The sequence below is a fragment of the Henningerozyma blattae genome, chromosome 2 (genome assembly GCF_000315915.1).
Source record: "Henningerozyma blattae CBS 6284 chromosome 2, complete genome".
In the NCBI taxonomy this organism is placed as follows: domain Eukaryota; kingdom Fungi; phylum Ascomycota; class Saccharomycetes; order Saccharomycetales; family Saccharomycetaceae; genus Henningerozyma; species Henningerozyma blattae.
In genome coordinates, this window is record NC_020186.1 from 1,353,226 (window position 1) to 1,363,725 (window position 10,500).

The window sequence follows — 10,500 nt, forward strand, 5'->3', positions numbered from 1 at the left end:
TATTTTTTTTGTAAATATTTTCATTGACCTAGAGCTTGAGAAATTCATACATCCAGAGTGTCTTATCTTTAAGATTTATATTTCACTGTTGATATTATGTAAATATTTTTAATTTTTATTTTTTTAGATTGTAAACATCAAATCTTGAAAAATATAAAGAAACTTAAGGCAAATCAACACAAACATACTATGTATACTATCTGAATTTTCATCGAGGTATGAGTAGGTATTATTCAAAAATGTCTTATCGATATATATATATACTAAACAAAGGCTCTTCGCCCTCTACTTCGAAATTAAAATTATAAGGACAATATTTTACTTTTAAGAGATTCTTACCAGTTTTTTTCTGTTATATATATCTTTTAAGAATAAGATAAAACAGTTATATATAATCATTTGTAGATCAAATCTATTTTTCTATCTCTTTATCATTAGATAAAATAATATTTTCGACCAATTGGAATAGTAAAAAAATTAAATATACAAGAATTCAAATAATACTTAAGATGTAGAGTATGCATGTATTTATTAAACCATATCAACTTTCCCCACAGTGTCATAATACGATACCAAATCAAATATTCTTTGTGCTGTTAAGTCATTGGCATCCAGATCTTCTAGATATTTTTGTGAAACAACCAATTTAGATATTTCAACAACATCATTTTCAAATATGTTTGCTTCTTTAATAGTCAATGGGTAACCAATAAGAGCTATGTTATCGCCTGGTTTACTATTATTTTTTAAGTATTGTCCCAATAAACTAGCCATCATACCTACGGGTAAATTTTCAAAATATTTTGAAGTATCATCATTGTATTTCTCATAATATTCCTGTAGTAAAGCTTGATATTTGTTATTTTCATCCTTCCTAATGGATTCGGCAACTTCTAAGGGAATCACTTTAATAAAACTCTTATCAATCTTTGCGGTATTACCATCAGATGCAACAATAAAATGAACATTCACTTCATTATTGGGGAATACTGCTATTTTACGTCTTAAACCACCAACAACATTTGCATATTCCTGTTCTGAGTAAGATGTTTTTGGTTTCTTGTTTAATGTTTTAACTGTTGCCATAAAGATTCCTGTTCCAACAACCCCTACAAACATTATCTTCAAGAAAAGGAAACGATCCACTACTGTATTATCATCAATTATGGATTTCTTGTTGGTATTTTTGCTTGTAGAATATCTCTTGAAACTTTGAAATTTATGTGAACGGTTCAAAAATAAGGGGTTAGTAAATACATTGCAGTTTCTTGATCCTTTCGCCAGACTGACGGAGGATTTATTAAGTTGTAATGCCTTACTAAATATTGTTCTACCTAGCATTTTCGATTGATATATTTTTCCGATCGGTTTTCTTTAGTTTTAAGATACTTTGTATTACTTTAATGTTAAAAATATTATGATGTTAAGTTTTCATCGCTCTCCGTACTTTCTCTAACAGGTTTGATATTTAAAAGATTACAAAATAAAAAAAAGCATACAAGAAATAATAATTTTGACAGAATATATCTTAAATGTATAGAAAGCATTATGTTTTCTTCATAATTTAATTTTGTTCACAATCAGATGCCTCTTCACCTCAAACATTATGTAAAATATGTATAGACAATATGAATATTTATAGTAGCTGCTAATATTTAATTGTCGAAAAAAATACTTTATCTAATAATAAATATTATAAAATAGTTATTAAATAAGCAGTTATGCTTATAAAGTGTTGTTTATAACTGGTGTTGTCTCTGGGATATTGAAATCCATCACTGGGGAGATTAGGTTTATTTCAATGACTTGATAAAAAAAAAAAAGGAAATTTTAACCTAATCTAATTTAAGATCTTATGTATGTGGTTAAATTATCACTTGATGTTAAACATATGTCTCGGCTCTATTGCCAATTGATCTTCACGAGGTATTATTATTCAAAATATAATGTTCCCCTAATCGGAGTTTGTCGTGACTCAGAAAATAGCGTAGCAGGGCTCTGTTCCCTTTTGAAATATTTCAGCAGGCAATTTGAAATTTACAATGGAACCAAAAAATATCTAAGAGCAAGAGATCATTGGTTAAATAGTATATAATTTAATCTGTAACTTAGTTTATCTTTGAAAAATTGAAGACATTGAGAATATTGAATAAAAAATTTTTTGAATAAAGTAGCAATTGAAAAGATATGAATAACGAAATTAGTGGAACTCCGAAGCCCATTTTTAGAAATCGCTTCACATATATTGTGTATGAATATTCACATACCTGGTATTTCCAACTCACAATTATACTTACACTATTTAATATAGTTGCTGGTATTTGCTACAATAAGGCTCGAATAAATCATAATTATTCAGAGACTAGCCTTTATACTGTCAAGATTGTTATTGTATTTTCTTCAGCCTTTACATTATTATTTGGTTTAATAACAAGCATTCTCAATATAATATCGCGTACAACAAATGTAAACCAATTAGTTAAACTGAAGTTTCTAACAGAGATGAAGCGTATCAATCCTGGGTCAAATCAACTTTTGTGGAATCAATTGACTTTAAACATCAATACATTTATTTACAATGAGAATTATTGGAATACTCCGTATTTCTTTTATGATAAAAACTCAGCCATGAAATATTTTTATGAGTTTGCTATCAATCCGTATATGATTGACTTGGATGAATTATCAGAATTAGAAAAGAAAACAAGCTATTATAGAATGTTGAGTTGCATGACTCGAGAAAATCTAGGTTTAGAAGATATCATCGCAACAGTTAGAAAACAATATTTTAATGAGATTGGTAGAGGTATAACCGGTTCTTAGCCTGTAGCATATATATATATATATATATATATATAATTTATTTTTTTCCTTATTTTTCTTTTTTTTTGGAATTCTAAATGTAGAATATTTCACAGACAGTGTTCCTCAAATATACCGAATATATCATCCAATGTTAGCCTAAATAATAGAAGAAGAATTAAATTATGACCCAATTGATGGTTTATATACAAAATAAGAAAATAATATAATTTGTAAGATATTTGCATAGTTATGAAATTAATTTATTTCTTATTATTAAGTATGAAGGAAATTATTTTTTGAGAATGTTTTGTGTCGTTAATGTCTATTTTTGGGTGTATGTTTCCGGAATTTCCATGGAAATACTGCATTTCCATTTTCGGCCGATTTATTCAGTTGAAGTATTGAAATGAATGCAAATATTCCTAAAAATTATATTTAAAGGATTAGATCTATAGTATGAGATCTGCATCAAGTTTACAACAGATAGGTCAGCTATCGTTAGGCAAGGATGGAAGTACAAGATAATATAAATAAGCATCAAACCCCATTACCGCAAAATACTACAAGTTATGAGACGGATCATGGTGAAGAGGGCCATGCCAAGCAGGAAACCAATAAAAATTCTCCATCTTTAGGGGCCTCCTTATTCGATGAGTTCATATCAAAAGGTGACAAAAATCTACAGGTAGATACCAGTTCTTCTAATTTCTTAGATTCAGTCATATCGAAGGATACAAAACATGTGCATCATACTGAAATAGACTCTGATGCAGGGGAAAAGAAATCAGTATCGCCTGCAAATAGAAATGGCATGTCGCCTCTGCTGTCTAATAAACTAGACCAATCAAAACAGCAAATTCGCGTAAATCATAGTCATAATGTATCAGGTTCATCGTTGGGTTCAAATTCATCAACAACACACAGAACGACATCCCAAGGTCAACAACATCAATTATTAACACCAGTTAGAATATCGGATGATGATCATCCTTTAAAAGAAAAAGATTTACAATCTGCAAATCTAAATAGTATACCTCATAGAGCTTCACGATCAGGAACTATTAATAAGAGAAAATCACTGATTAAACCAGTAGCAGTTATCGAATCAAATGATGATAATATTTCTTTTTCAAATACAGATTCTAGAATATCTAATAAAAATAGCAACAATCCAAACCTTAGCCACACTGTTCCAATTGGAACTATTAATTCAACCTTGACGGGAAACTTAACCTATGATGATTCTCTCATGATGCATACAAGAACACATTCAAGAGATACTAGTATAAATTCTGCTGCTGGTGAAATTAATCCATTAGATATTAGTGTTTTGTTACAAAACTTAGCTTCAAAGGAGATAGAGTTGATGGAATCAAAGCATCGAATTGAAGATTTAAAAAAGCAGATTCATATGGAAAACCAATTATATTTGAAAAAATCAAATGAGTTAAATGAGCTAAAACTGAAAGTTAGTAAGCATATCAATAGTCCGATTCAAAATCTAAATTCAACATTTTCTAATTTTTCACTGACACCTACACCTACTCAACTTCAACCTCAGATTTCACATACTCATCCATCAATACCAGAATCAGATGAAAGCCAGAACTCTAATAAGAAACCATTGAGTTTTATAGAAGACTCGAATAATACTAATGGCATCAATTTCAACATCAATGGTTCTACTGAGAACAAAAGAGTTTCCGTTGGTAGATTTATTTCTTCTGGAGGAAATAATAATATTGATATGAACCATAATTCATCTAATACTAATAGCATAGCACCAATAAACGTTGATCATTTATCTCTTCATGCTCAAGAAACTCCTTCAAAAATAAAATCAACGGCAGATTTTCACAATATACCAACACCACCTTCCCTGCAAACTGAACAAAAATTTTCAGGTAATAATGTCAAACCTACAGCATCAAATAATACAGAAAAAACTTCCATGTGGAGTAAACCATTTAGCATGTTTTATCAATTCGATCAGAGAATGCAAAAAGAATTACAAAAATCTCTAGATTGGGATGATACTTCAACTTCTAATTCACCTGTTCCTTCAAGAGGTGCTTCAGCAACTCCTATTGCAAATATCAATGAAACTCTGAATCCCATTCCAAATACTAGTACTAATAATGAAAACAACCCCATTAAAACCATGGATAGCATACCTCCTTCAAGATTTGCAAACGATCTAAAAATGACAGTCTCAAATGATCCGTCTTTTGACCAATACTTTGATAATGTCCAAAACGAAAATAATTTAAATATTTCAAAGCAGCGAGATGAAAGCAAGTCTAATACTGTTACGGGCTCTATATGGAGAATTGTAAGTGGCGTTAAATCAGGCTTATCTAAGCCAAATAGTAACGACACAACTGGCTTAATTTCACAATCCGAAGATTCAAGTGACCATAACATATTAAATGAATTAAAGCCAATCGATCATTTAAGTTTAATAGTTCATAATTCAGATCTTAAATTTCCTACCAAATCTACTGATGAAAAACTACAGCCTGCCAATGAAGAATTACACACTTCTAATGAAACTGAAGGTAATGATCTTCATAAACATATTGTAAAAAATTCAGAGCTAGAAGGACAAGAGTTGATGAGAAGAAGAAAGAAAAAAGTTATTGAGATGGTTGACTTTTAGCATTGAAAATTATAATATATTGCATTTACTAAAATAGTATCGTATATAGAGAGACCTATTTTTATGACACTATATAATAAATTAATAAATTTTGCATTTAAGAGTTACAAATAAAAATAGAATATATATTCGGACATTAAAAGAGTATATGGTTATTTATAAGTAAGTATAGCACACAATAATTATAAATTACAGTGTAGTATATTTTCATATCCAGTTCATTACGATCGTTAGGAAATTAATTTTTAAAATTCTAGGGCTTTGGGGATACAGAAAATATATCATTCTTTCCATTATTTGTGGGAAGATCAGTTGATGGAAATACAACTGTTCCATCGCTTATACTTTGCATTAAAGACATAAATTTTGAATTCTCTAATTTTTTTTGTTTCAAAGGAAATATCTTCTTCAGTATAATTCATAAGCGAACCTGTAATTTCAGTTGCAATTTGTTGAAATTCTTTATCACTAGCACTTAGTTCTGGTTTTTTATCAATTCTTGAGGAAGAATTTAATTTTAAATCATTAGCTAATTGTGATTCTACTAATTTAAACTGGTTATTAAATTGCTGGTCTAATTGACTATTAGTATTAGAATAGCCTAATTTTGAAACCATATGATGGTGAAAATTTTGCTTATTTATGTTCCGGTATAATTGACAATCCTTTTTGTTTTGTAGTACCATTGTGTTGGAACTTCTCTGAGAATTCTCATATTGAGCATAAAGCTTCTTGTAAGAGTCATCAAACTCTAATGGATCTTTAACTTTTATATTAGAAAATTCTTGAATCCATTGAGAGCTTAAATCCGCATTGTTGGACTCATTAGTTGCTGAATGTGGTTCAAAATGTTGTCTTTGAATTGGAACAGCGTTTATTTCTTTTGGTCGATGGTTATCTAATTGAGGATTCTTTTCTAAATAGTCTGTGTTATGAAGAAATTTAGATTCAATTGGGTTGTATGACAGATAAGCTTGTGAATTAGTATTTTTTATGCCTTCATTCAAAGTCAAAGGGTTTCGTAGTTTACTGTTGAAAAGGTTTACCGTGTTGATATTATCATTGCATGATGAATTCATCTTAGTAGTATATTAATCTTGAATATGTAGTTATTATCTATATTAGAAAGTAAATTGAGCTATGGTCAAAATTTTTCTATCTGAATTTTCAACACTGGTATTAACTTTTAATTTTGTATAAAAATATTACTCAATTAATTGATTTACATTTACTGATATTAAAAGCTCATCGAAGATTTCCGGTTCGCGTAAGAACTATGAGTCGAACTTTGAAGGTTATATATATAGTCTTAAAAATAACTAGGCAAAGTTAATCAATAATATAGTGTTATTAAAAACAAATAAGTCATTTGTAATTATATAATAAGTAGTATATAAATATATGTATCGTATATCGTACAAAATTTGTAATAATTTATATTTCTTTTTTAAGCAAAATTAGTTAAATGTAACAAAAAAACAAATTAGAACAAAAAAAAAGGTATTTCGTTAATAGTAAGAGTCTCGTAACAGAAAGAAAGCCAAAGAATAAAAAGTTGGAATAGATTTTGAATAGATAGAATGAGTTGGGAAAAAAAAGAACTAAAGAAAACTAGGATAATTCTTATTATTCTCTAAAGGTTCTTTATATATTAACCGTTATTAGAGAAGATCATGAAAAATAAAAAAAATTCTATAAGGTTTTTCAATTACTGTAACAGATATTGATTTCACAAAATAGAGGTAAAAATAATATGCTGATTGATAAATTCAACTCTACAAAATTCGTCCAATAAAAGTGTTCTCATTTAACGGTAACTCAAAAAAAAAATAAAAAAAAACAGTAAAAAAACCGACTGTAAAATATTTTATTTTATTAAATTCATCTATTGGGATTCAGCAGCAATTTCTGCTCTTAATCTGGATCTACCGGATAACATTTCAGAGATTTGAGTGTATTCAGTCCAGTGAACCTTTTCACCCTTTCTTAGTTCAACATTAGTTTCTTTATCCCATAAGTCAGTAATTGGTTTGAAAGTGACTTTAGAGCCGTTGACACAGATAACGGCAGCTGATTCGTCTTCGTGAATGACAGTTGGAACCTTTTCGCCTTGTGAGTTAAAAGTAAATCTCAAAACCTTAGAGTCAACGTTTTCACCACGTAATTGGTTTCTCTTGTTCCATTCTTCCAAGAATTTGACACACTTGACGGCATATCTGGAAGCAACAACACGATCCTTAGAAGATGGAGAACCCCCTTGTTGAACATGACCTGGGATAGCAGTTCTAACACCGAATTTGCCCTTAGATTGTTCAGCAATAATATCACCAATCAAATCAGTAGAGTAAACTGAAGAAGCTTCTTCATTTCTGATCAAGATCTTACCGTTACGGTTTTCACCTTGGTCATGGCTGAAGTTTTCAGTCAATAAGTCTAAATCTTCTCTAATAGAAGCCAAGTTGATTTGAGTTTCTGGAGTGTAAACAGAGACAGCACCAGATACTAAACCAATATAAGTGGCAATGTAACCAGAGTGACCACCGTGGACTTCAATAACGAAAACTCTTCTTCTAGTAGCAGAAGCAGATTGCTTAATATCATCAGTGTATTTGACTAAAGCATTCAAACAAGTATCAACACCCAAGGAATATTCAGTACCTGGGACGTTGTTTGAAATTGTAGATGGAATTAAAGCCATTGGGATGTTAAAGATTGGGTATTCAGCTCTACCATCACGTAATTGTTTCAAAGATTTGAAACCTTCAAAACCACCTAAGATAATTAAACCGTCTAATTTGTTCTTTTGGAAGTAGTAAGCAATAGTACCTAAATCTTCAGCAGCAACACATCTGTTGGTACCAATTTCGGAACCACCCATGTTATGCCAGTTTTCGACATCTAACCAATTTAATTCTTTAACTTTACCTGTTTGGATCAAACCTGCAAACCCGTTTAAGATAGCATATGGTTTGTGACCGTGAGATAAACAGTATAAGGCAGCAGAACGAGTAGCAGCGTTTAAGGCAGCAGATGGAGCACCGACATGAACAATACCAACGTTTAATCTTTCAGTAACTGGTAATAATTCAGTACCATCATCCTTAATAGTGGTAGATAAGAAGTTTTCATATAATTCAATGAATTCAGTATCTCTTAAAGAAATAGCCTTGTCGAAATCTTTGTTTTCGATAGCTTCAGCAACAGCACCAGTCAATTTGACAGATTCAACCAAAGGCATTCTGATGATCTTATTTTCCAAAATACCAATCAATGGAGATGGAGTTTCTGGAGTATTTTCCAAGACAGCCTTAACAGCATCAACACCTTGTAAAGTGGCTAACCATCTGTCATGAGCAACAGCGGTACCACCTCTTTGGACATGACCTAAAATCGTGCATCTAGTATCCAAACCTAATTCAACCAAAGCATCTTTAACCATATCGGCGGTGATTGGGTTTAATTCATCATCCAAAGCACCTTCGGCAACAATAACAGTAATATTTCTTCTACCTTTAGACTTATGTCTCTTACAAACTTCTTGTAATTCTAATTGCCAGTTTTGATGAGAAACAGCTCTTTCTGGAATGAAGATGTAATCAGCACCTGTAGCAATACCGGCCATTAAAGCTAACCAACCACAATGTCTACCCATAACTTCAACAACGAAAGCTCTGGAATGAGATTTGGCAGTAGCATCAATGTAGTCAACCATTTCACAAATTCTTTCCAATGAAGAGTAAGCACCAATGGTAGAATCAGTACCAGACATATCGTTATCAATAGAACCGACTAAACCAACAATGGTTAAATTCTTGTAAGGTTCAACTTGTTTTTCAGTTAGAGTACCGTCACTAACTAATTCAGAGACTAAAGATGGCCATTCAGATCTAAATAAATCGGCACCGGTTAAAGAACCATCACCACCACAAACAATCAAGGCATCGATACCTTCAGAGATTAAGTTACCAGCGGCTTGCTTTCTACCCCATCTTTGTCTGAAATCCATGGAACGAGCAGTACCAATCAAAGTACCACCTTCACTTAACCAACCTCTAACATCTTCCCAAGCCATCTTCTTCAAATATTGACCACCTCTTAATAAACCTTCGTAACCTTCATAAACGGCGTAGACATCACAACCGTAATGGATACCAGTTCTAACAATAGCACGAACAGCAGCGTTCATACCTGGAGAATCACCACCAGATGTCATAACAGCAATTTTCTTTTTTCTTTGACCACTTAAAGTTTGTCTTAATAAGTTGGTAGCAGCAATAGAAGCTTTATCTTCAGCGGGTTCATTATCGGAATTTTCAGCAGAAGTAGCCTCCATAAAGAATTTACCATCAGTTGGAACATTGTCTAATGGGTTGATGAAATTTGTGAAAGATAAGATGTTATTCATTGGGTCCTTTAAGATAACTAATGAATCGTTAACTTTCTTTGCAGCATCACCAAACTTCTTGACAATTGAATCTAATTCGACAGAGAAATAGGTAGTAGAAAAAGTTTGTTCAGATAAATTGCTTGGAAGCATGTCAGTAGAAACATATCTAATTTTAATCAAGGCACCTTGGGATTGGTTCTTGTTGGTAGCTTCTTGTTGTGGGACTCTGAAACCAGTGTTATCAATTTCAGATAACTTGAAAGCTTCTAACCAAACTTCATTCAAAGAATCAACACTTGTACCATTAGATAATAAGGAGTTTTGACCATTCTTGAATGTGTCGTAATGTTTAATGGTTTGGAAACCCAAGGAATGGTAAAATTTAATGGTTTTTTGAAACAAAGTTTGGTCAACTGTTGCAATTGATCTAAATGCAACACCGTAACAGTTATTATCTTCACTAATCATCTTGAAAACTGTGTGTTAGTGAAATGTCTTGTGTTAATTGACAAAAAAATATAATATAGTTTCTAGAACACAATGAAAACACTAAGGAAAAGACAGTTTAAAAATATATATTAACAATAAATTTAAAAAAAAAAAAAAAANATAACTAATAAAAAGACTATAGAGTAAAGAAGATTTAAGT

At 31.0% G+C, this 10,500-nt stretch overlaps 5 protein-coding genes across 5 annotated transcripts; 2 read left to right on the forward strand and 3 right to left on the reverse strand.

The window, feature by feature from the left end:
* Positions 1 to 531: 531 nt before the first annotated feature.
* On the reverse strand, positions 532 to 1,341 carry AIM36 (Aim36p; the record flags this gene model as incomplete). Its single annotated transcript, XM_004178870.1, has 1 exon — positions 532 to 1,341. The coding sequence occupies one exon, from the start codon at positions 1,339 to 1,341 to the stop codon at positions 532 to 534; it is 810 nt and encodes a 269-aa protein (XP_004178918.1).
* Positions 1,342 to 2,187: 846 nt separating this feature from the next.
* On the forward strand, positions 2,188 to 2,823 carry TBLA0B05730 (uncharacterized protein; the record flags this gene model as incomplete). The annotated part of the gene is made up of 1 exon (XM_004178871.1): positions 2,188 to 2,823. The coding sequence occupies one exon, from the start codon at positions 2,188 to 2,190 to the stop codon at positions 2,821 to 2,823; it is 636 nt and encodes a 211-aa protein (XP_004178919.1).
* Positions 2,824 to 3,313: 490 nt separating this feature from the next.
* TBLA0B05740 (uncharacterized protein) lies at positions 3,314 to 5,464 on the forward strand (the record flags this gene model as incomplete). The annotated part of the gene is made up of 1 exon (XM_004178872.1): positions 3,314 to 5,464. One exon carries the CDS (start codon positions 3,314 to 3,316, stop codon positions 5,462 to 5,464), a length of 2,151 nt encoding a protein of 716 aa, XP_004178920.1.
* A 308-nt stretch (positions 5,465 to 5,772) lies between these two features.
* PEX21 (Pex21p) lies at positions 5,773 to 6,543 on the reverse strand (the record flags this gene model as incomplete). The annotated part of the gene is made up of 1 exon (XM_004178873.1): positions 5,773 to 6,543. One exon carries the CDS (start codon positions 6,541 to 6,543, stop codon positions 5,773 to 5,775), a length of 771 nt encoding a protein of 256 aa, XP_004178921.1.
* An 806-nt stretch (positions 6,544 to 7,349) lies between these two features.
* On the reverse strand, positions 7,350 to 10,319 carry PFK1 (6-phosphofructokinase subunit alpha; the record flags this gene model as incomplete). The annotated part of the gene is made up of 1 exon (XM_004178874.1): positions 7,350 to 10,319. One exon carries the CDS (start codon positions 10,317 to 10,319, stop codon positions 7,350 to 7,352), a length of 2,970 nt encoding a protein of 989 aa, XP_004178922.1.
* Positions 10,320 to 10,500: the final 181 nt, after the last annotated feature.